Source organism: Oncorhynchus mykiss, chromosome 2 (assembly GCF_057628025.1).
Source record: "Oncorhynchus mykiss isolate SJ-2025 chromosome 2, ASM5762802v1, whole genome shotgun sequence".
Lineage (NCBI taxonomy): Eukaryota > Metazoa > Chordata > Actinopteri > Salmoniformes > Salmonidae > Oncorhynchus > Oncorhynchus mykiss.
In genome coordinates, this window is record NC_143023.1 from 68804984 (window position 1) to 68832018 (window position 27035).

At 41.0% G+C, this 27035-nt stretch overlaps 1 protein-coding gene across 1 annotated transcript; it reads left to right on the top strand.

The window, feature by feature from the left end:
• LOC110494586 (NEDD4-binding protein 1) lies at nt 1-26013 on the top strand. Its single transcript, XM_021569790.3, has 7 exons — nt 1-1288; nt 2985-4507; nt 19618-19748; nt 22255-22351; nt 23351-23458; nt 23586-23687; nt 23794-26013. Exons 1-7 carry the CDS (start codon nt 971-973, stop codon nt 24173-24175), a joined length of 2661 nt encoding a protein of 886 aa, XP_021425465.3. The 5' UTR covers nt 1-970; the 3' UTR covers nt 24176-26013.
• The last annotated feature ends 1022 nt before the right edge of the window (nt 26014-27035 follow it).

The following is a 27035-nucleotide window of genomic DNA, read 5'->3' on the forward strand; positions in this document are numbered from 1 at the left end:
CATGTAGTGTATATTTATATTTCATATTCTGACATTGTTCATTCTAATATTTCTTAATTCATTTATTTTTATTTGGGGGATTTGCATGTATTGTCTTGTATTGCTCTGTTGGAGTTAGGAACATAAGCATTTCAGCTCCGCCCATAATAACATCTGCAAAATTATTGTACCAACCAATGAAATGTGATTTGTCTTCAGCCGGTCTTCTGCAAAAAGTGCTGTAACCTGGAGATATGGCGTGTTGGAACATTACTATAAAAAAGGTGTGTTTCAATTCAACATTTTGGAATTATTATTTATCGCTGATATGACAGAAAAGCAGCTCCTCGTGCTTCTTAAACCGTACCGTAAGCGATGCATGTTTGTTCAGACTGAGCGTCCGGGGCTCTTAGCAAAACTCCCCAGTACAGAATTTGCCTTAATTCCAATTAATGTTATGTGTAATGGAACTGAGTCATGATCAAGGGCTAGCTCCTTCTGCTCCTCGGATACAAAAAAACTAAATAAGTCCACTTCTTGTTATCCTCACTGACGCAACCTTATCCAGATAACGCCACCCTCGCTCCAACTAAAAAAAGAGTCAGAGCAAGGCTTGGCTTTACATATTCCAAAACCACTTCTCTTATTTCCCCTTTTGTTCGCCACTGCAGTCCATTCCTTTTCACTCTTAACAGTCTACTCCACTCGACGCGCCATCAGTTTCAAACAAAACATCCGCCTCCGCCATCTTAATTTCCGTACGTTCCGTAGTACACATTGTCTTCTTTTGATGACATCATCACTGGGACTTTCCGGATGCGTTGGGATTGTCGTGTAAAAAGTTGTTTTAAAATAGGATTACTCTAGGTAATATAGCACCGCAGGGAAGAGGAATATAGATCACAGGAAACCATGAATGAGGGTAAAGATCGACATGACACCGAATGGTTAAAATATTAAAACTCCCCGTTGTCAATAGGGACAGATATTCATGAACAGAATGTCAACAACGCGGCCCCTCCTTGGTATGAAGCGAGTCACCGAGGTAACCTGTTCGGAACCGCCCGAAAACAGGCTATCGCCAGTAGCGAGCAAACAACAGCAAGAGGTCCTGACAGTGGACGAATTTGCGGTCCTTGAAAACAAGCAAGAAGAACTGAATTGCGCTAAACGCAAAGTAGAACAGGTTTTCCAGGTAGCTTTCACAATTATCGGCCTTTTGGACCACACTGGAGCCCACTGTAGTACAGCATCAAGGCAGATATGGCTTAAACTCAAGGGAAAGAGAGACGACGTGTCGAAGGCAAAGGTAAACATTGACTGTGATTAATGAAATTACTGTGATTAATGAAAGGCCCATTCTTCAAGTGTTTATTTATTTTTGTCAGTTATGCAGTTCAATAGCAAAGACCTTTCGTTGGTAGAGCAAAGGTCCATCCTTAAATGTTATGTGGTGGTAATAAAATAAGAGGTACCTGATTGGAATAGGTATGATTTGACCAATGTAAAAATGCTGATATGAAAAGTTGTTTGAGTTTCATATAATATAAGGCTTTGTGTAATCTTCTTTCTAGCTAACTGTACAGATTATATTAGTAAATATTATAAAACTAGTCCATCTGGGTGACAGGTTTACAACATCATTACATAAGATCCCGACTGCACGATGGGTGTCAATGACACTTTTGTGTTCAAGTTCGGTACTGATTTCCCGTTTATTCTACAACTCCAAAAACAGCAGTCATAACATATTTTACACTTCAGTATCTTGAGTTTCCCTTTGCCAACATTGTGCAGTGGGCAGATTAAGTTCAATGTACAGGTCACCGGATTGGGTAATATTGTATTACTATTGGTGCCAGTAAACTTGGAATCCCCTTCAACCCGATTGAGAACACAGAAAACGGAAGCCACAACATATTTATACCTTGCCACGTCATTTTTCTCCCTGGTGTACATAGTCATCAGGAAACCATGTGCACTCTATGGAGAGGAGACACACGTATGTATTGTGACAGCCAGGGCATCTCAAACTTGAGGCTGATTCATCAAATATTTCAGGAACCTGTTGAGATGTTGAGATTTCCTCATTGGGTTTCAGTTGATTTCTTACAACTTCCCATCTTCCACTTTTCAATCTTACCAATTTACAGTCAATGTGATGATGACCGAGTTGTCATTGAAGATGATGAGTGATGTTTTCTTGGGCAGGCGGAGAGGGGGTATCCCTGAGCATCCTATTATCAGTTTCAAAAAGCTTTGAACATGGACCTTCTCATGTGAAATTATTTAATCAAATCAAATTTATTTATATAGCCTTTCGTACATCAGCTGATATTTCAAAGTGCTGTACAGAAACCCAGCCTAAAGCCCCAAACAGCAAGCAATGCAGGTGTAGAAGCACGGTGGCTAGGAAAAACTACCTAGAAAGGCCAAAACCTAGGAAGAAACCTAGAGAGGAACCAGGCTATGTGGGGTGGCCAGTCCTCTTCTGGCTGTGCCGGGTGGAGATTATAACAGAACATGGCCAAGATGTTAAAATGTTCATAAATGACCAGCATGGTCAAATAATAATAATCACAGGCAGAACAGTTGAAACTGGAGCAGCAGCACAGCCAGGTGGACTGGGGACAGCAAGGAGTCATCATGTCAGGTAGTCCTGAGGCATGGTCCTAGGGCTCAGGTCCTCCGAGAGAGAGAAAGAAAGAGAGAATAAGAGAGAGCATACTTCAATTCACACAGGACACCGGATTGGACAGGAGAAGTACTCCAGATATAACAAACTGACCCTAGCCCCCCTGACACAAACTACTGCAGCATAAATACTGGAGGCTGAGACAGGAGGGGTCAGGAGACACTGACACTGATGTAGTCTAGATCCCCATCCATGGTACTTTATGAACTAGGTGTGTTGCCTACACCTGTGTAAGTTGATGTTGGACAAATAATGTTATGTTGTTGGCATGTCTACTTCTCTAACTGGTGTTGACTCTGTGTTGTTGCAGGAGTACCTGAAAGGTCTCTGTGACCCAGAGCTGCAGCAGGTGGAGCGCTACCCTGTGGACATCCACTGCATCTTTGCCGGTGCCCGGGGTTTGTTCCTGGATCGGCTGCTGCGGGACACCAGCGCTGAGGTTGTGGTGCTGGAGCCGGGACGATTGCGCCTGCTGGGCTGCGTTGAGTCTGTCGTCATGGCACAGAGCCGCGTGCAGCAGTTTGTTGCTCTCTTCCAAGAGAAGCGCAGCCTGCCCGGAGACAGGGAGCAGACCGTCAAACGCACCTTCAAGACGTTTGTGGAGGAGCGAGACGATAAGTACGCCATGGAGCTGCTCTTGCTACCCAGTGCCCTGAAGGAGGAGCTGCTAGGTCTTGCCCAGAGCCCCACTCAGCCTGGTGGGGTTATAGACGTGGACCAGGATCGCTCCCAAAGCAGCACCCCTGTCACTGACCTCTCCAACCGCATCGTGGACACCAGCTTTGAGGAGAAGGCGGCTGGGGCTCCAGCCGGGGCCGAAGCGGGGTTGCTGAATGGCATCCGACCCTCCCACAAGCGGCGGTCGTCAGAGAGCGAGCTGAGGGACACCAAGAGGCAGTTCTCCCTAGAGAGGAGGGGTCAGTCGATTGAGAAAGAGCGCCACACTGTAACCAGTGACAGCCGAGCTAAGACTCCCTCCAAGGCCAACATGGGGCTGGTGCTGGACTCCACTGATAGTGCGGATGACCGGGAAGCTGTGGCCCCTGAGACCAACCTGCGGTGCCTGGTGAACTTCTTCAGGACCATGGGCTACGAGCAGGAGGTGGTGGAGAGGGTGGTGAGGGAGACGGGCCAGACAGAGGACACCTTCCTGCTGCTGGAGCGCATTGTGGAGGAGAGCCAGAGAACAGAGGGGCAGCGAGGTGGGGCGTCCTCAACCCACAACCCTGAGTCTTCATCTTCCTCCTCCACTACTTTCTCCAGGGATAAGGACAGAGGGCCAGATAGAATACCAAACAGAGCCCTGGATGTAAAGTCCAAGGAGAACATTAAGCCACTCAGCAGCAATGCTGTGGGACAGAGGGGACAGTGTAGCAGCATGCTGCAGACAGTGATGCTAAAGAGGAGCAGCACTGGTCAGGGGGGTGCTTACAATATCATCACCATTGATGATGACGAGGACAGTTCCGACACTATGACTGGCGTTAAGGCCAGGACGGCAGAGCAGCTGGATCCTCCATCGGGGTCCAGGATGGACTACTTTTCCCGGGGAGGGGCTCAGACCATGGGGCCGGTACATGTGGAGAGTGTGACGGCACTGCGGAGCACACCACAGTGTCCGACCCAGACAGCAGGTACAAGGCCAGGCTGCTCCTACCAGACCCTGTCAGCCAGGGTCCCTCCACCCCGCACAGAGCCCCCTCTACCACCCCTGACTGCCACAACCCGCTTCAATGAGTCCCTAAGAACCCCCTACACCCTGACCCTACAGAACAAGCCTGGACACCCTGACCTCCGCCACATCATCATCGACGGCAGCAACGTGGCCATGGCGTGAGTAATCCCCCCTCTTACTGTACCCACACACATTTTGTCATCATCAGATAAGACTTTGTCTGGACCACCTGTGTGTAGGCCTATGTGAGCTCTGGTGTGTGAGTGAAAGCAAGAGTGTAACCCTCAGTCAGAACTTTCTCATGGGTAACATTATAAATGTAACTGAGAGCTCTTCCAGGAACCCACTGTAAATGTATGTGTGTATATATATATATATATATATGAGTAGATAGGCCTAGCACATGGCTGCAGTGGGGGGCGTCCAAGTGGCTTTCCAGATGGGAAAATCTTTCTCTGACTATGAAATAAGTAATAGTAATGGGCAATTCCACGGTAACGGAATTGCGCTGAGACTCAAATGTTTCACTTAAAATATATGCAAAAACCATTGGTTTCAAAGTTTAACCAACCATACAACTCTCTGCACAATGACTACTTTGAACAATTTACACTGAACATTTTACAAAAACACATTTATTTCATGAGCTCTGCCCCTAAATAAGACCAAATTTGGTTGGTCCAGACCAAATCTGAACAAATCAAGACATCTATGTTTCACAACTTTGGACATCAAAGTACAGCTCAGTAGAGTACCGTACAGAACAGTACAGTGGAGTATATACAATAATGTAGATTACAGTACAATACAGTAATTACAGTGTATGCAACTCTAGTGTGCTTTACTGTGTACTGAACTATACTCTACTTTTCTTTACTGACTGATCTCTACAGTACTGTACTGAACAATACGCTGATATTATTTTACTGTGCTGTACTATACTTAAGAAATAATGCATGAGGCCATGTGCTATGACATTTTTATCATGGCTGTGACGTGGCCATATCCTAGAGGTCGACCGCTTATGATTTTTCAATACCAATTATTGGAGGACCATAAAAAAAACATTGACGATTAATCGGGCGATTTAAAAAAAATTAAAATAAAAAATGTTCATGTATTTGTAATAGTGACAATTACAACAATACTGAATGAACACTTATTTTAACTTAATATAATACATCAATAAAAATCAATTTAGCCTCAAATAAATAATGAAACATGTTCAATTTGGTTTAAATAATGCAAAAACAAAGTGTTGGAGAAGTAAAAGTGAAATAAGTGCCATGTAAAAAAGCTAATGTTTGAGTTGCTTGCTCAGAACATGAGAACATATGAAAGTTGATTGTTCCTTTTAACATGAGACTTCAATATTCCAAGGTAAGAGGTTAGGTTGTAGTTAATATAGTATTATAGGACTATTTCTCTCTATACCATTTGTATTTCATATACCTTTGACTATTGGATGTTCTTATATATTATTGCCAGTGTAGCAGTATAGCTTCCATCCCTCTCCTTGCCCCTACCTGGGCTCGAACCAGGAACACATCGACAACAGCCACACTCGAAGCAGCGTTACCCATCGCTCCACAAAAGCCGCGGCCTTTGCAGAGCAAGGGGAAAAACTACTCCAAGTCTCAGAGCGAGTGACGTTTGAAAAGCTATTAGCGCGTACCCAGCTAACTAGCTAGCCATTTCACATCGGTTACACCAGCCATTAGGCTGATAGGCTTGAAGTCATAAACAGCGCTGTGCTTGCGAAGAGCCTCTGGCAAAATGCACAAAGTGCTGTTTGAATGAATGCTTACGAGCCTGCTGCTGCTTACCATCGCTCAGTCAGACTGCTCTATCAAATCATAGACTTAATTATAACATAATAACACACAGAAATACGAGCCTTTGGTCATTAATATGGTAGATTCCGGAAACGATCATTTCGAAAACAAAACGTTTATTATTCCAGTGAAATACAGAACCGTTCTGTATTTTATCTAACGGGTAGCATCCCAAAGTATAAATATTCTTGTTACATTGCACAACCTTCAATGTATGTCATAATTATGTAAAATTCTGGCAAATTAGTTCGCAATGAGCCAGGCAGCCCAAACTTGCATATACCCTGACTCTGCGTGCAATGAACGCAAGAGAAATGACACAATTTCACCTGGTTAATATTGCCTGCTAACCTGGATTTATTTTTAGCTAAATATGCAGATTTAAAAATATATACTTCTGTGTATTGATTTTAAGAAAGGCATTAGTTTTTATGGTTAGATACAGTCGTCCAACAATTGCTTTTTTCGCAATTTCGATTATATGCAACGTAGGATACGCTAGATAAACTAGTAATATCATCAACCATGTTATAACTAGTGATTATGATTGATTGATTGTTTTTTATAAGATAAGTTTAATGCAAGCTAGCAACTTACCTTGGCTTCTACTGCATTCGCGTAACAAGCAGGCTCCTCGTGGAGTGCAATGAGAGGCAGGTGGTTATAGCGTTGGACTAGTTAACTGTAAGGTTGCAAGATTGGATCCCCCGAGCTGACAAGGGGAAAATCTGTCGTTCTGCCCCTGAACAAGGCAGTTAACCCACCGTTCCTAGGCAGCATTGAAAATAAGAATGTGTTCTTAACTGACTTGCCTAGTTAAATAAAGGTATAAAAAATAAATTGGCGCCCAAAAATAACGATTACCGATTGTTATGAAAACTTGAAATCGGCCCTAATTAATCGGCCATTCCGATTAATCGGTCGACCTCTAATCCTAACCCTGGTTGTCAAGTGCAATTTTAGGCGTTCTCTAGTCGTTATTTCTATTCGTATTGACTGCTATGTAAAGCAAAACTACCCAAGCACTGGTTGCAGGTTCCTATGGCAAAAAAAAGTTGCTATGGAGGCCCCCCCTACCCCTTGCCTAGGAACATACAGAGAACTCAAATGTGTATTTTTATTTATTTATTTTACCTTTATTTTACTAGGCAAGTCAGTTAAGAACAAATTCTTATTTTCAATGACGGCCTAGGAACAGTGGGTTAACTGCCTGTTCAGGGGCAGAACGACAGATTTGTACCTTGTCAGCTCGGGGATTTAGGGCTGGATTGGGAAGGTGTGAAACGTATCACAGAGAGAAAGAAGCCAATCAATCTTATCGTACAAGTTTTCAACATTTTATGAGCTATCACTCAGAGAAAATTACACCAGCATTAAACTGATTCATTGATTGATTGAAACTATATCAATGCATTTGAATCATGAAGGTCATATGATGGAAAAGACAAAACAATTCCGATTCAGATTCACGTTTGTTCTACAAGAGGAAATCTTAGCACTTCTCACACATCACATAGGCCTCAACAAAACATAGAAAACCTAGCAGATACCCTCCCATCTGACCCCACCCCATACCTGCCCATATGGGGAGTTGTTCATAATAGAACCCCACAGTGGACATGTCATAATACCCATAAAACCTTGCGGTCAAACAGGGAAATATTTCCAACCGTTTTTTCCACCATTCCTTTTTCCCATAGGGGATTTTAAAAACACTTAAAATAAGGGCTGTGTTTTGTGTAGGCTTACCCTGGCGTGATGTTTTGATAACTGTGTAAATCTCGGACAAGGTGACTTTTAATTGGGCTCTATTTATTCTCAGATTTGAAAATGCTAATTAGAAATTAAAGTAGATGATCAGCTAATTAGCATTTTATTTTTGGGGGTAAGTACAGGCAAATATATTGATAAAAGTCACCTTGTCAAGGCCTCCTGAGTGGCGCAGTGGTCTAAGGCACGGCATCGCAGTGCTTGAGGCGTCACTTCAATTGGCCCAGTGTTGTCCGGGTATACGGTCTGATACAGTGCCTTGCGAAAGTATTCGGCCCCCTTGAACTTTGCGACCTTTTGCCACATTTCAGGCTTCAAACATAAAGATATAAAACTGTATTTTTTTGTGAAGAATCAACAACAAGTGGGACACAATCATGAAGTGGAACGACATTTATTGGATATTTCAAACTTTTTTAACAAATCAAAAACTGAAAAATTGGGCGTGCAAAATTATTCAGCCCCCTTAAGTTAATACTTTGTAGCGCCACCTTTTGCTGCGATTACAGCTGTAAGTCGTTTGGGGTATGTCTCTATCAGTTTTGCACATCAAGAGACTGACATTTTTTCCCATTCCTCCTTGCAAAACAGCTGGAGCTCAGTGAGGTTGGATGGAGAGCATTTGTGAACAGCAGTTTTCAGTTCTTTCCACAGATTCTCGATTGGATTCAGGTCTGGACTTTGACTTGGCCATTCTAACACCTGGATATGTTTATTTTTGAACCATTCCATTGTAGATTTTGCTTTATGTTTTGGATCATTGTCTTGTTGGAAGACAAATCTCCGTCCCAGTCTCAGGTCTTTTACAGACTCCATCAGGTTTTCTTCCAGAATGGTCCTGTATTTGGCTCCATCCATCTTCCCATCAATTTTAACCATCTTCCCTGTCCCTGCTGAAGAAAAGCAGGCCCAAACCATGATGCTGCCACCACCATGTTTGACAGTGGGGATGGTGTGTTCAGCTGTGTTGCTTTTACGCCAAACATAACGTTTTGCATTGTTGCCAAAAAGTTCAATTTTGGTTTCATCTGACCAGAGCACCTTCTTCCACATGTCTGGTGTGTCTCCCAGGTGGCTTGTGGCAAAAAAAAAGTTTGAAATATCCAATAAATGTCATTCCACTTCATGATTGTGTCCCACTTGTTGTTGATTCTTCACAAAAAAAATACAGTTTTATATCTTTATGTTTGAAGCCTGAAATGTGGCAAAAGGTCACAAAGTTCAAGGGGGCCGAATACTTTCGCAAGGCACTGTATACCACCTCTGTCAGCCAATCAGCATTCAGGGCTCAAACCACCCAGTTTATAATGAACTATACTCTACTTATTTACTGTACTGTAGTTGTGAAACCAACTGTGGTTTGTGACTACTTTGATTTCCCATTGTAGCCAATTGAATTGCTGAAAATCTGTTAACGATTTGGTAACAGAATTCTGAGTTCTAATCACTTGCATAAACAAAATTATACCAGTAAAACAACTAACTAATTGATAGGCCTACCTTGTTACTTATGTGAACTTTTATTATCCTGTCTCGTCATGAGGGAGAGAAATGTGAAAATATCTTAAAGATATGTGGGGTTTTGGTAATGGAATTTCAAATCGCAAGGCAATGTTTCTTAAATTTACAGAAGGCAGACATTTTTCTCAAACTAAGTATGTGTTGATATTAGTTGGCAGGGGTCTTTACATCAACATGATTGTGTTTTGATATATTTCTAATAATTTTTAAGACTTTTTCTGGTAGACTCCTGTAGACTGTTTGACCACAAATCAAAGCCTTAGCTTATTCCTAATTTTTAGGATACAAGATGGTTGAAAAATGTATCTATGCTGAAATTTCTCAGAAATATAGACTCTTAGCTTTTATTTGACACCCAATTGGATATGCTCCTATGAACGTCACATTGGTGCTCATGGGTCCTTTTACATGGAAATGACCTAATATAAACTCTCTCTTTTCACTTTTGTCAGTTTTCCTGTTTCTTCCTTCTTGCCCTAAGCAATTTTATTCTGTCTACTGAAGTCATTACTGGAAGTATGAACAAGTATGGGGGTTTTATTTAAGAAAACTACAAGGGGGAATTTTTGTTTTGTTTTTTTGTGCATATTTCAAGGTGATTTTACTATCCACGTCAATGGTACTGGGGTTAGTTGCACATCCTGTTTGAACTCACTTTCTCTTTAAGAGGGAACTTCCCAGTGACTTTGTATTGCCTCACAAAAATGTAGATTTGTGTGTTTTGAGCTTTTGTGTGTATGTGTTCGTCATGCTTTCTGGTTACTACTTAAAACGATCTCTGCCCATATTGTTCAGCACTCTCACTATTTTTACTTGGACTCCAAGTAATATAAACTAACCCTATGTCAATCTTATTTTTAGATAAACATTGCATTCAGAAAGTATTCAAACCCCTTGACTTTTTCCACATTTTGTTACTTTACAGCCTTTTCTAAAATTGATTTAACTTGTTTTTCCCCCCTATCAATCTACACACAATACCCCAAAATGCAAAAGCAAAAACAGATTTTTGCACAAAACTGAAATATCGCATTAAAACCGGTATGGTGGCTTGTTAGACAAAAGGGGAAGTGGGGGTCAACTAAGTCACTACAGAGTGATAATTATAACAATTGAAATGCTAATCCTTTGCACATGAACACTCACTCATTCGGGAACAATTGCAATCAATATATATATTTACGCTCAGTGTGTCGTCTTGATCGCTGGTGAAAAGTTTGTTTCTGTTGGAGAGTTTCGTCCTCGCTCTCTCTCTCTCTCTCTCTCTCTCTCTCTCTGTCTTGGTTAGAAGGGTTAGTTCAGAGTGACATTCATTCAGTTGTTATAGAATGGATGTTTTGGCGGTTGTCGTTCTTCGCGTTCAATGATACCAAATTCCTAGCTGCAGACTAGTAATTGATATCAAAGACTTTATTCCGTCGGTATCGATGGTCTAAGAGTTTAACCACGTGGTATGGTTAAAAGATTCAGCAATTGTCTACAACCTTTCTCCCCTCCTAATGGAGAAAAACATGGTCTGGTGATAATTTCTCAAAGTTGGTGATCATTTCTCAAAGTTCGGTCTTATTCGGAATTGCAGCAAGGGGCTGTCCCAGGACGCCTGACCCTAACTGGGCGTCAGGGGCGGTCCTCTGATTTAGTTAACTCCAATTTCCTTTTTGAGTTTTCCTTCATTAAACAGTCCAAAATCACATTGTAAAATTGTGTAAACAGTATTATACTCACTCATTCATCTTATACCACAATTAGATGTAAACCTCATATCTGAGGCTATTATATAAACAGCGTCATGGTAATGTGGCCACACCGTCTCCCATGATCTTCCCCAAGTTGTAACAAACGGACCAGTTTGTAGCTGGATTCTTCACCGATCTTTTATACTTTCTCTGGAACATGAAATTTGTGCGTACCTCAAGTTCTGTGAGGTGGAAGGGATTCCTTTGTTCTCTATGAAAATGTACTCTCTCTATACTGTGTGTCCATGAGGAGATCCTCAGGAATTTACGACATCTCTCAAAAACCATCAAGTGCTATGATGAAACTGCCAAAGGAAAGGAAGACCCAGAGGTACCTCTGCTGTAGAGGATAAGTTCATTAAAGTTACCAGCCTCAGAAATCGCAGCCCAAATAAATGCTTCAGAGTTCAAGTAACAGACACGTCTGAACAGTTGATGTTGAGAGGAGACTGAGTGAATCAGGCCTTCATGGTCGAATGGACATTAGACCGGTGGAAATCTATCCTTTGGTCTGATGAGTCCAAATTTGAGATTTTTGGTTCCAACCACTGTGTCTTTGTGAGACGCAGAGTAGGTGAACAGATGATCTCCGCATGTGTGGTTCCCACCGTAAAGCATAGAGGAGGTGTGATGGTGTGCTTTGTTGGTGACACTGTCTGTGATTTATTTAGTATTCAAGGCACACTTAACCAGCATTCTGCAGCGATGCGCCATCCCATCTGGTTTGCGCTTAGTGGGACTATCACTTGTTTTTCAACAGGACAATGACCCAACACACCTCCATGATTACATCATGTACCTTCGTTATATAGGTATGCATGTCAGCTGTGACATCGGTTTTGCACAACGGCCGTTAAACTAGACATTGGCCAATACCGATGTTGGCATTTTTAGCTAATATCGTCCGATTCCGATATGTTCACTGATTATATCGCGCATCCCTAGTAATTAGATGAATGTATTGTGAAGGATCAACAACTCGGGGTAGAATTTGATGTATAATTGTACAACTTTCAGAAAGTGACATTTCGGACCTGAATGCCAAAACATTCAAGAGATACGGGTGCTCAAAGTTGACCATTTTGCATACCCCACCATACCATGAGACAGCCACATCTTCATCACTGGAAAAGAAAACCAGTTGAGATTGATTTTATTTAAAAGCTGACAAACAGGGTTGTCATTTTTTTTTAAATCTTTTTTTTTACCATTTAATGTCAATGATCTAGCTTTTTTCATATTCACATATGTTGTAGCTTAGACTCTATTTTACATATTTTACGCGGCCAGCTATCTAAACTTGTAGTAAGCATGGTCGAATTACCCACCGGGGAGGGGCCCATTGATCATCCGTTAACTGCAAACATTTGCCTCCACCCTCTGGCAAATGTGTAGAATTGCATGAAATTAGTTTTAAAGTTGCCCATCCCTGATATAAGGTTTTTGTGTTATGCCCGCCATCGGTTCAGACAGAGCATGCTCTTGAATACAGGGTGGATGTCATGCTTTGGTTGATAAATGTACTAAAATGGGAATACAATTTTCAACATTCAAATGGTACCACAAAGATGGTTGGAGGTCCACTTATTCTGAAATAGTTTCTGTAGTTAGTAACATATACAACTAGCTTTCCTGAAAATATTTTGTTAAAATATAATTTGATCTCTAAGAAATTAAGCTAATTGATTGCACCTAAATTGGCAATTTCTTATTTATAGGATTCACAAAATATTCAATAAATATAGTACCCAACATCCGATTTGGACCAAACTTGTTTTCTGACCAATGAGTAAGACATGAGGAATCCCGGGGGAAAAACAACAGCCATTCACAAACCCCCCACACCCCATGCCAATCCCTCCCCAACAACCAGTATACAGTATCAATTCTCTATGTTTGACAAGTAGTATGAAGCTGTTTCTTGGAGTATTGCTTTTCCATACTATGTAATGTATTCCCTGTGAATCTGTTGATGGGTTTCTTCCCCTGTTAAAAAAATAGACAGCAGATTTAACTACAGAAAAAAATTCAGAACAAACTGAAATGGTGGGTGTCATGGCTTTCTGAAATGTCATGGAATGATTCAGTTGACTTGAATAGGAATATCTGTTGTTTTATATCATACTGTCAGTCCTCCATAGGAAACATATTGATAGGTTGTAGCTAGAAATATACATAATAGAATAGACATTACCATTTAAGTGGACATTCGATCGTGGGTGGGTTTGTGTTAGTAATTATACTGAACATTAAATATAAATGCAACATATAAAGTGTTGTTCCCATGTTTCATGAGCTGAAATAAAAGATCCCAGAAAGGTTCCATGCACACAAAAAGCGTATTTCTCTGAAATATGCTGCAAAAATGTGTTTACATGCCTGTTGGTGAGAATTTCTCCATTGCCAAGATAATCCATCCACCTGACAGGTGTGGCATATAAAGAAGCCGATTAAACAGCATGATAATTACACAGGTGCACCTTGTGCTGAGGACAATAAATGGCCACTCTAAAATGTGCACTTTTGTCACACAACACAATGCCACAGATGTCTCAAGTTTTGAGGGAGCATGCAATTGGCATGCTGACTACAGGAATGAACAACAGAGCTGTTGTCAGAGAATTGAATGTTAACTTCTCTACCATAAGCTGCCTCCAATGTCGTTTTAGAGAATTTGGCAGTACGTCCAACCGGCCTCTCAACCGCAGACCACATGAAACCGCGCCAACCCAGGACCTCCACATCCGGTTTCTTCACCTGTGGGGTCATCTGAGACCAGCCACCTGGACAGTCCTCAACTGGCAGCTGCCAGTTGAGGACTTGTGAGTCGTCTGTTTCTCAAACTAGACACTCTAATGTACTTGTCCTCTTGCTCAGTTGTGCACCGGGGCCTCACACTCCTCTTTCTATTCTGGTTAGAGCCAATTTGCACTGTCCTGTGAAGGGAGTGGTACACAGCGTTGTACGGGATCTTCAATTTCTTGGCAATTTCTAACATGGAATAGCCTTCATTTCTCAGAACAAGAATAGACTGACGAGTTTCAGAAGAAAGTAATTTTTTTTATGGCCATTTTGAGCCTGTAATCGGCACCCACAAATGCTGATGCTCCAGATACTCAACTAGTCTGAAGAAGGCCAGTTTTATTGCTTCTTTAATCAGCATAAACGTTTTCATCTGTGCTAAAATAATTGCAAAAGGGTTTTCTAATGATCAATTAGCCTTTTACAATGATAAACTTGGATTAGCTAACATAACATGCCAAATTCTGTTTCAATATAGAAATGCTAGAAAAACAATGTGTTGAAACTTATTACAAATGATGGAATCACGCATGATTCACCGAATTATATTTTGAAAGAGGAAGTAAAGTACTTTAAGAATGTTTTTGTTTCAGTCTCTTCCATCTCCACTAACTGAAACTAATTGTATGGATTTTTTCCTAATAATAATGTAAAATTAACATCTGTACAGAAAGACTCATGTGAAGGCCAAATTACAGAGGAGGAACTTCTTGATGAAATTAAAGCCTTTAAGGCTGGGAAAACTCCAGGGCTGGATGGTATACCAGTGGAAGTATACAAAACATTGTTTGATATACTCAGAGGACCATTATTAGCATGTTTTAACCAGTCCTATATAAATGGTAGATTATCAGACACGCAACAAGAAGGTCTGATATCATTATTACTGGAACAGGACCCAAGTTGTATATATAAAGATCCAGTTCATTTAAAAAATGTGAGACCTCTTACAGTGTTGTGATGCAAAAATCCGAGCAAAATGCCTTGTGCATTGAATTTAAAAAGTATTGTTAGATATTATTCATCCTAATCAGACAGGTTTTTTACATGGACGATACATTGGAGATAATATAAGACAAGTACTGGAAACAATAGAACACTATGAAATATTGGAGACACCAGGCCTGGTTTTCATAGCTGTTTTTGAAAAGGCTTTTGATAAAGTATGACTGGAGTTTATATATAAATGCCTAGAATATTTCAATTTTGGGGAATCTCTTATAAAATGGGTTAAGGTTATGTATAGTAACCCTAGGTGTAAAATAATAAATCATGGCTACTTCTCAGAAAGTTTTAAACTGTCAAGAGGAGTAAAACAAGGTTGTCCATTATTTGGCATATCTATTTATTATTGCCATCGAAATGTTAGCTGTTAAAATTAGATCAAACAATGGTATTAAGGGGTTAGAAATCCGTAGCTTAAAAACGAAGGTGCTATTGTACGCTGATGATTCATGTTTTCTTTTAAAACCACAATTAGAATCTCTCCACGGACTCAGAGGATCTAGATACTTTTTCTATCCTCTCTGCATGAAAAAATGCTAATTTTACATTACCGTGTAGTTTACCAATTAAATAGTCTGACGGAGATGTGGACATACTCGTTATACAAATCCCAAAAGAAAGAAATGATCTCACTCCAATACATTTTTATGGAAAGTTAGCAAAAATAGATAAGATCTTGCTACCATGGAAAGGATTTAAGCCTGTCTGACCTGTCTATTTGTGGAAAAATCACCCTGATTAACTCTTCAGTTGACCTATTTGCTTATGGTTTTGCCTACACCTAGTGACCTGCTTTTTAAATGATATGAACAAAAAATATTCAATTTTATTTGGAATGACAAGCCGATATATATCAGCTATAACGAATATGAATTTGGAGGGCAGAAATTATTAAGTTGTACTAAAGTTATACTTAAATCCAAACTGGTTCTCTAGTAAATCATCCTATGTTCAAGAATTACCTTTGATTCAGATTACACCTGCTCACTTTTGGTTGTTTGAAAGGAAATAATCTCCACAATATCGTTTTTTTTTTTTTAAACAAGCCCTAGGAAGTTGGTTGCAATTTCAGTTTAATCCACCTGAAAAGCCAGAACAAATAATACAACAAATAGTGGTTAAACTCAAATATACTAATTTATATATTTTTTTAAATGTATTTTTCGAAGAAATGTTTAAAAAGGGTATTTTTTTGTGAATAATATCATAAATAAGACTGGTGGAGTTATGTCACACATGCAGCTAACACAGAAATATGGAAATGTCTGCTCTACCCAAAATTACAACGCAAGACAACGCTGGATTCAAAACTTCAAATTTTTACATTTAAATTACTAAACAAAATTCTTGCAACCAATAGAATGTTATATATATGGGGGGGATACAATCTTCCCAGCTCTGCAGATTTTGCTGTGAGGAGGCAGAGTCATTAGATAATTTATTTTGGTATTGTCCATATGTAGCTCGTTTTTGTTCACAGGTCCAGGAATGGCTGAAGAATTGCAACATTTGCCTAGAACTAACGCTGCAGACAGCAATACTGGGTGATTTGAAAAGCCATAGTCAATCAATCTATAATAGAATAATTATTTTAGAAAAATATATTTTTAATTTACAATCCGTAAAAGCTATGAGAATAGAAAGGTTCAGTACTTTTGTCAAGCATCACAGCACAGTTGAAAAATATATGGCAAATAGAAATCCAAAATGGATGGTGTTGAGAGTTAGATGGGAGGGGTTGAATGGAGCTGAAGGGTGGGACTAATAACAAGATAACCAATGTAAAACATAAAATGTATATAGGTTCAGACATTTTCTGAAATAGCACAGTTACAAATAGAAATCAAACTGGATGGATATCAGAAATAGAGGAAGGACTAAAAACAAACAAAATATAATTATTGTAAAATAGATTGTGACTGTAAAATGTGTATAAGATGTATATACTGAAGTCTTATTGTTTATTAGTTTACTCCAATTGGGGGAATAATAAAGGTATATTCAAAAAAAAAAAGATCTATGTCTATATAGGTATATGTATGTATATAGGGTGGGGAGAACAAGTATTTGATAACCTGCAAAATCGGCAGTGTTTCCTACTTACAAAGCATGTAGAGGTCTGTCATTTTTATCATAGGTACACTTCAACTGTGAGAGACGGAATCTAAAACAAAAATCCAGAAAATCACATTGTATGATTTTTAAGTAATTAATTTGCATTTTATTGCATGAGATAAGTATTTGATACATCAGAAAAGCAGAACTTAATATTTGGTACAGAAACCTTTGTTTGCAATTACAGAGATCATACGTTTCCTGTAGTTCTTGACCAGGTTTGCACACACTGCAGCAGGGATTTTGGCCCACTCCCCCATGCAGACCTTCTCCAGATCCTTCAGGTTTCGGGGCTGTCGCTGGGCAATACAGACTTTCAGCTCCCTCCAAAGATTTTCTATTGGGTTCAGGTCTGGAGACTGGCTAGGACACCCCAGGATCTTGAGATGCTTCTTATGGAGCCACTCCTTAGTTGCCCTGGCTGTGTGTTTCGGGTCGTTGTCATGCTGGAAGACCCAGCCACGACCCATCTTCAATGCTCTTACTGAGGGAAGGAGGTTGTTGGCCAAGATCTCACGATACATGGCCCCATCCATCATCCCCTCAATACGGTGCAGTCGTCCTGTCCCCTTTGCAGAAAAGCATCCCCAAAGAATGATGTTTCCACCTCCATGCTTCACGGTTGGGATGGTGTGCTTGGGGTTGCACTCATCCTTCTTCCTCCAAACACAGCGAGTGGAGTTTAAACCAAAAAGGTCTCATCAGACCACATGACCTTCTCCCATTCCTCCTCTGGATCATCCAGATGGTCATTGGCAAACTTCAGACGGGCCTGGACATGCGCTGGCTTGAGCAGGGGGGACCTTGCATGCGCTGCAGGATTTTAATCCATGACGGCGTAGTGTGTTACAAATGGTTTTCTTTGAGACTGTGGTCCCAGCTCTCTTCAGGTCATTGACCAGGTCCTGCCGTGTAGTTCTGGGCTGATCCCTCACCTTCCTCATGATCATTGATGCCCCACGAGGTGAGATCTTGCATGGAGCCCCAGACCGAGGGTGATTGCCCGTCATCTTGAACTTCTTCCATTTTCTAATAATTGCGCCAACAGTTGTTGCCTTCTCACCAGGCTGCTTGCCTATTGTCCTGTAGCCCATCCCAGCCTTGTGCATGTCTACAATTTTATCCCTGATGTCCTTTCACAGCTATGTAGATATTCCTTTAAAAATCAGCCGTTTCCAGCTACAATAGTCATTTACAACGTTAACCGTGTCTACACTGTGTTTCTGATCAATTTGACGTTATTTTAATGGACATAACATGTGCTTTAATTTCAATTTCAATTTCAAAAACAAGGACATTTCTAAGTGACCCCAAACCTTTAAACTGTAGTGTATGCAAAAAAGAAGAAAATCTGAGTTTACGCATTTTTAGATCATTGATGTTAATGGGTTAAAAATGACAATTGATGTGTTTTCTTCTCAAGAAATAAACAAGTAATTTGACAACACTGTTTTGTACGCTTTTAAATGATACACTCAACCGTTTATCTTTCCTAGTGATGAAGACATGCATGTCTCATGGTATGGTGGGGTATGACAAATGGGTCAACTTTGAGCAGCTTTATCTCCTGAATGTTTTGGCATTCAGGTCCAACATGTCACTTTCTGACCAATTGTTCCATGGGCAAACGTGTATTGAAAGTTTGTTTAAATTAAAAGGGATGCTGTCAAAAAGTGATTCAAGTGGATTTACCTCATACACTACATGCTTGTCTCAAATCTCATTCCAAAATCATGGGCATTAATACGGTGTTGATCCCCCCTTTCCTACTATAACAGCCTCCACTCTTCTGGGAAGGCTTTCCACCAGATGCTAGAACATTGCTGCAGGGACTTGCTTCCATTCAGCCACTAGAGCATTAGTGAGGTCGGCACTGATGTTGGAGTGAATAGGCCTGGCTCGCAGTCGGCCTTCCAATTCCAATCCCAAAGGTGTTTGATGGGATGACGTCAGGGCTCTGTGCAGGCCAGTCAAGTTCTTCCACACCGATCTCGACAAACCATATCTGTATAGACCTTGCTTTGTACACAGGGAAATTGTCTTGCCTTCCCCAAACTGTTGCCACAAAGTTGGAAGCACAGAATCGTCTAGAATGTCATTGTACGCTGTAGTGTTAAGATTTATCTTCATTGGAACTAAGGAGCCTAGCCTGACCCATGAACAACCCCGGGCCATTATTCCTCCTCCAGCAGGTAGAGTTATCATGGCATCCACCAAACCCAGATTTGTCCGTTGGACTGCCAGATGGTGAAGCGTGATTCATCACTCCAGAGAACTCGTTTCCACTGCTCCAGAGTACAATGGCAGCGAGCTTTACACCACTCCAGCCGACGCTTGGCATTTGTGACAATATCGTTTGAAGGCAGTCATCAATTTGGCAATCTGAAATACAACAATCACTTGATGTATTAGTTATAAGGCCGTCCTAAACCTAATCACTGCTAAATAACCCTTCCTCCCTGTCTTCCTCCTGCTCCTCTTTAGGCACGGTCTCCACCGTTTCTTCTCCTGCCGGGGGATAGCCATTGCTGTTGAGGCCTTTTGGAGTCGGGGCCACCGGGAGATCACCGTCTTTGTGCCTCAGTGGAGGCAGAAGAGAGACCGCTATACCACAGGTCAGAACAGACACGCCACAGCACAGGCCACCTCAACCTGTGCTAAATCTCATCCTTCTGGTTTTGGGTGGTAAAAAATGTACATGAAATGTACCGGTAGGAAAGCCATCCAAGGCTTTGGTCAGTTGAAAGACGATTGGAAAATAGTTGGGAGGATTCATGTTTGAATAGTTATAATGTGCTCCATGTGTGCTCTGTTAAGGATATGTTTAAATGCAGTGGTGATTTTAGCATGTAAATCTTGGTGGGGTAAACTCCCACCAGCAAAGATACAACACTAAACAATACATTAATTTCACCATAACGGTGACAAACGGTGCCCACAAACTGTTAGGTCCTATATAGAGCTGTCGCAACAGCAGAGCTTTCTTTTCAGCACCATGGAGTGAATCCTTACCACTGCTACACCTGGCTTTCAGCGGAGCCTTGTCTGACAGCGAAAGTTAATTCAGCCTCATTTACAGCCTTATTTTTAAACAGCTGATATGGCTGACTTGCTTGACCAAATGTGGCTTCTACTGACAATTGAGATGTACAAACTATGGCATAAGGGGACAACAAGCAGATAAGAAGCAATCTGTCATTTTGATTTAAGACATTAATGAGCGAGGTAGGACAGACGTACAGTACCAGTCAAAAGTTTGGAGACACCTACTCATTCAAGGGTTTTTATTTATTTTTAATATTTTCTACATAAACTATGAAATAACACATGAATCATGTAGTAACCAAAAAAGTGTTAAACAAATCAAAATATATTTTAGATTCTTCAAAGTAGTCTTGATGACAGCTTTGCACACTCTTGGCATTCTCTCAACCATCTTCACCTGGAATGTTTTTCCAACAGTCTTGAAGAAATTCCCACATATGCTGAGCACTTGTTGGCTGCTTTTCCTTCACTCTGTGGTCCAACTCATCCCAAACCATCTCAATTGGGTTGAGGTCGGTTGTGTGGAGGCCAGGTCATCTGATGCAGCACTCCATCACTCTCCTTCTTGGTCAAATAGCCCTTACACAGCCTGGAGGTGTGTTGGGTCATTGTCCTATTAAAAAATAAATGATAGTCCCACTAAGTGCAAACCAGATGGGATGGTGTATCTCTGCAGAATACTGTGATAGCCTTGCTGGTTAAGTGTGCCTTAAATTCCAAATAAATCACAGACGGTGTCACCAGCAAAGCACCATCACACCTCCTACTCCATGCTTCACAGTGGGAACCACACATGCGGAGATCATCCGTTCACCTATTCTGTGTCTCACAAAGACACGGCGGTTGGAACCAAAAATCTTACATTTGAACTCATGAGACCAAAGGACAGATTTCCACTGGTCTAATGTCCATCGCTGTAGATATTCCATAAAAAAATTGCCGTTGCCAGCTACAATAGTCATTTACAACATTAACAATGTCTACACTGTATTTCTGATCAATTTGTGTTATTTTAACATCTCTAGGGTATGTGGGACGCTAGCCCACCTGGCCAACATCCAGTGAGATTGCAGAGCGCCAAATTCAAATACAGAAATACTCATTATAAAAATTCAGAATAGATACAACTATTTTACATAGGTTTAAAGATTAACTTCTTGTGAATCCAACCACGGTGTCAGATTTAAAAATGCTTTACGGCAAAAGCATACCTTACAATTATTTGAGAACATAGCCCAGCAGACAAATCATTACAAACCGTAACCAGCCAAGTAGAAGAGTTGCACAAGTCAGAAATATAGATAAAATTAATCACTTACCTTTGATGATCTTCATATGTTTGCATTTAGAAGACATTCATTTATTCAGTAAAGTCTCTTTATATCCGAAAACCTCAGTTTTGTTTGCGCTTTTTCTTCAGTAATCCACAGGCTCAAACGCAGTCCCAACAGGCAGACAAAAAAATCCAAATTGTATCCGTAAAGTTCATAGAAACATGTCAAACGATGTTTATATTCAATCCTCAGGTTGTTTTTAGCCTAAATAATCAATAATATTTAAACCGGAGATTAACGTCAGCAGCATACCACCCTGCATACCACTGCTGGCTTCACTCTCTCGGTCGTGCGCATGAAAAAGCTCTGTGACACGGCAGGGTCTACTCATTCAGACTGCTCTTACTCCCACATTTTTCAGAATACAAGCCTGAAACCATTTCTAAAGACTGTTGACATCTAGTGGAAGGCATAGGAACTGCCTAAGTCAATGGAGTCCTAAGTCAATGGATACTGTAATGGCATTGAATAGAAAACTACAAACAAACAAAAAATCCATCTTCTGGGCCTGAGTAGAAGGCAGTTTAATTTGGACATGCTTTTCATCCAAAATTCCAAATGCTGCCCCCTACCCTAGAGAGGTTAATGGACAAAACATGTTTTTCTTTAAAAAAACATGGGCATTTCTAAGTGACCCCAAACTTTTGAACGGTAGTGTATATATTTTTTTTGTGCCCCACGTGCCCTGAATGACGGGTCATCACGGTGTAAATGTCTGTATTTCCTCCACGTGTCTCAACAGAACAACATTACCTGAATCAACTGGAAGACCTGCGTCTGCTCTCCTTCACTCCTTCCAGAGAGGTCTGTGGAAAGTGGATTTCCTCACATGATGACAGGTACTGCTAAGTCACGCATCTCACCTCGTCATACAGCCTGCCCACCCTCTGTATATTCAACCCGGTGTCCTCACCCCCCCCTTAATGTACAAAACATTAAGAATATCTTCTAGGCTCGGGCAGTATACCATATACTGGGGTATTTGGAGAAGAAAAAAAACTATTTTTTGTTAAGTTTAATATTTGTAGCTAGTTTAAGTAAATGCTTGCAGTCAACTTGTGCAATATGTTTGGCGATAAAGAACATTGCGTCACATTATTGTCACATTATTATGAAGTTTATTTTAGTCCCCAGTCACATGTGGATGTGGACGACAAGGTGTCAAAAGCGTTCCACAGGGATGCTGGCCCATATTGACTCCAATGCTTCCCACAGTTGTGTTAAGTTGGCTGGATGTCCTTTGGGTGTTGGATCATTCTTGATACACACAGGAAACTGTTGAGTGTGAAAACCCCAGCAGTGTTGTAGTTCTTGACACAAACCGGTGCGCCATACCCATACTCAAAGGTACTTAAATCTTTTGTCTTGCCCATTCACCCTCTGAAGCGCTCACATACACAATCCATGTGTCAATTGTCTCGAGGCTTAAAAATCCTTCTTTAACCTGCCTCCTCTCCTTCATCTACACTGATTGAAGTGTAAATGTTTTTTTTGCTAACATGATGGTGGTCCTTGCTCACATTTTTATTTAGATTTTTTTATTGAACCTTTATTTAACTAGGCAAGTCAGAACAAATTCTTATTTACAATGACGACCTACCCTGGCCAAACCCGGACGATGCTGGGCCAATTGTGCGCCGCCCTATGGGACTCCCTATCACGACCGGATGTGATACAGCCTTCATTCGAACCAGGGACTGTAGTGATGCCTCTTGCACTGAGATGCAATGCCTTAGACCGCTCTGCCACTCGGGAGCCTTGCCCACATTCTCTACTACCACCACATCCATACTGACTCACTGTCAGGTGACTCAGTCCTTTCACTCTCTCCCCTGCAGGTTTCTGCTCCATCTGGCAGAGAAGACAGAAGGGGTTATCGTCACCAATGACAACCTGCGGGACTTTGTAAATACATCACAGGCATGGTTGAAGATCATCCAAGAGAGGTGAAGGCCTTTTAACCAATCATCAGACATGCACTAATTTCTCTACAGACATTTATATATATATCATCCATGGACACATTATGTTAAGAAGCCTTCTCCCCTAACACTGATTGTCCCCTTTTTCAAGGCTTTTGCAGTTTACCTTTGTGGAGGACCACTTTATGATCCCAGATGACCCCCTGGGGAAACATGGCCCCCACCTGGATGTTTTCTTACGGAAGGACAACAGGTGTGTGTGAAAGAAAGGAGATGATATTATTGTTCATACACTATGTCCTGACTTTAATGTGTGCGTACATGCATGCGAATATTGACCAAACATGTGTCTCTCACAGACGGAGCCCAGTTGCACCTCTTCTGAGGCCGGACCCCCAAGCCACCCCGCAGCATGTCCACGCTATGCAGTCTGCTCCCTGCCCCTCAGCTACCCCCCATCCCTCAGCTACCCCCTTGATGAGGCCACCCTCCCAATGGCCGCACTCTGGGCCCCCTGGGTGGCACCGCCCTTGCCCTACACCCTCACCCCCTCTCCAGCGGTCGCACCCCCCTCCCCCAACACCGTCCCCCCCTCCACAGCGGTCACCCTCGGAAACCATAGAGCTCAAAAGTAAGATGTACGATATCTTCCCCGGCCAGAATCAGCGCATTGACCGTATCCTGTGTGACAACCCCTACATGAGGGACCTGAACGCACTGTCAGGCCTTCTGCTGGGATGAAACCAAGCTCACATACAGTACTCAGCCACTCACACACAGATACACTTAAAAGTCTGTCTGTCGAATGTTGGCGCCAAGAGTAGGCCTATGTACGGAAAACTGAGATGTTTTTTATTAAAGACAATGATCAACTGCACTGCTATTGGGGATGGCTATTTGTTTGGAAGGCAACAGTCTCCATTTTCTCCACATTTTGTTTAAGTTCAACAGTGTCCATGGAACATATCCACTAGCACAAATGCACTTCTATGACATTTCTGAATAGTTTGCTTTCTAGTGAAACCATGGAATGTGGGGAGAAACTGTCCAGCTGGCATATGATGTGCACATATTTGTTCTGAGTACTTAGGTCTTTAAAGTGTGAAACCAAAATTGTGTTGAAATTGCTGTTGCTGTTATAACTGCTGAAGGAAAAGTTATTTTGTTCATGTTGTAATATAATTACAGTTTATTATTTGATTGAGCAAATATGAAAATTGTGACGTGTAGATATGGTTTTATGTGAACATCTACGAAAAATACAGCAGCCTATAAAGACGTTTTTATTTTATTTTTTACTTCAATCTGCCTAATTGCTCCAGTGAATCACAAAACAGTGCTTTAGTACCAGGTTGGCAGGGTCTGGAGGACCCAGTGCCCTGTCCTAGCACACTCCTGTGCTGAGGTTAATGATATCTTATATTAATATTTTATCTAAAATATGAGTAAATTATATTTCCTACCTACTACACGTCAGTCTGGCTGCCTCTCATCATCCAGTACTGAATGTCCACTACACTCACTGAGGACATAACCATTGTATCTTCGGGAGAGTCCCAGACTGACTCGGATGCCAGAAGAGACAATTTACCCATGTTACTCAATGATCTGGCACACCCTGGCCATTCTCTTTTGCAAGTCACTACCTTGTAATGGTAACACATAGCAAACCTGGAGTTCATGGTTGGTCAATAGGATAAGACCCCAGTCACCAGCTATGGCCACCAGAGGTCACTGTACACTAAGCTGTCAGGGGCTAGTTGCTACTGAATCACTTCCTCATTACCACAAACAGAAGAGTGTCTATTATGAATAAATTAATTTGCTTCAGTTGTATATAACTTCGGTTTTGTATAACAGTAGTGATGGGGGGGAAATCGATACAGTTACAGATTGGGATATTATATTTCACGATCTATTGTATCGGTTTGACAATATCGCAATATTATTTTTGCTCTAGTTGGCTATAACTGCACCAAAACTCAAGTGTTTTTCCTTAATAGCTTATTTTCCATCTTTTTAAATAGGGAGACAATTTGTTTTCAGCACTTTTATATTACTGATCAAAACTTGTTTTCTCATGCTCTCTCATCTCTCTGCAGCAGCCATATGGTGAGCAATGTTTGAACCATGGAATCGCAATAAAATCACAGTATTGAATTGCAATACACATAGAATTGCAAGACATATTGTATCAGCATCATATCGTGAGGACCCTGGCAATTCCCACCCCTGTATAATAGTAATATTCAACTATTTTTTGGATATGTTTGTCAGTGTATTCTACCAGTGAGGTAAAACTTTGGTCTATGTCTCCAAGTCCCCATTTGTTTACTCTCAACAAAATGCAATGGATGTCAGTCACTGATGTTTGGTTTAAAAAGAAAAAAATTTAAAAACATTTTCAGATTTCTATGAGAAGGGAAATGCTGTGGTATCACCAGTCAGTCCGGTACAGACATTTTGTGGGTATCTCACAGTTACTTGAAAGACAGGGTGTGTATATGATCTCCACAGGCTGGTAAGGCTGGTAAAGTTTAAAAGGCTGTTGTTTTTGTCATAAACAATACTTCATTTTCTTATTCTGTATGTTGCCGTCTTTGTTCTTACCATACATTTATGAGCTGTTTTGTTGGGGTGTGTAGACATGGACTGAAAACTAAAAATAGCCATATACATTATAAGAGAAAGAGTGAATGCAGAAGGGTAAAGCTGTGAGGCATTTGCTCAAATAAATGTATTCAGGCTGAGTAACTTACCAAATGTCTGAAGGGAGAGAACTGGCCAGCCTGGTCTCATAGACTAGACATGAGGGTTGAAGGGCGGGAACCCGGTTACCGAGATTTACAGCCAAAAACCACTCCCTTTTCCCGAGATGCTACAGTAATATAAAGACCAAATGCACGTCAAATTTACCCATATCCATCGGATTTTCCAGGGGGTCACCATGTTTTTTCATTGTAAAGATATATATTTTTCAATTGCAGGTGCAGTTTTAAAACAGTCTATCACTCAAATATCATTGCTTTAAATCAGTGCATGCGCCAGCACTCTCGCAATATTTTTCTCTCTCCATCAACTCCATTCAAATTGCATCCAAAATAGATCATCCTGTTCTAGATTGATATACAGTTGAAGTCGGAAGTTTACATACACTTAGGTTGGACTCATTAAAACTCGTTTCACAAATTGCTTGTTAACAAACAATAGTTTTGGCAAGTCGGTTAGAACATCTACCTTTGTGCATGACACAAGTAATTTTTCCAACATTTGTTTATAGACAGATTATTTACCTACCTACACTGTATCACAATTCCAGTGGGTCAGAAGTTCACATACACTAAGTTGACTGCCTTTAAACAGCTTGGAAAATTCCAGAAAATGTTGTCATGTCTTTAGTAGCTTCTGATAGACTAGTTGACATAATTTGAGTCAATTGGAGGTGTGCCTGTGGATGTATTTCAAGGCCTACCTTCAAACTCAGTGCCTATTTGCTTGGCATCATGGGAAAATCTAAAGAAATCAGCCAAGACCCCAGAAACAAAATGGTAGACCTCCACAAGTCTGGTTCATCCTTGGAAGCAATTTCCAAACCCCTGAA

Bases quoted from the DNA above. Each gene is read 5' to 3' on its own strand.
- LOC110494586 (XM_021569790.3), top strand. From the start codon at position 971: ATGAACAGAATGTCAACAACGCGGCCCCTCCTTGGTATGAAGCGAGTC. The intron at 22,352-23,350 runs GTACTGCTAAGT...TCTCCCCTGCAG, and splicing joins ATTTCCTCACATGATGACAG to GTTTCTGCTCCATCTGGCAG. The intron at 23,459-23,585 runs GTGAAGGCCTTT...CCCTTTTTCAAG, and splicing joins TTGAAGATCATCCAAGAGAG to GCTTTTGCAGTTTACCTTTG.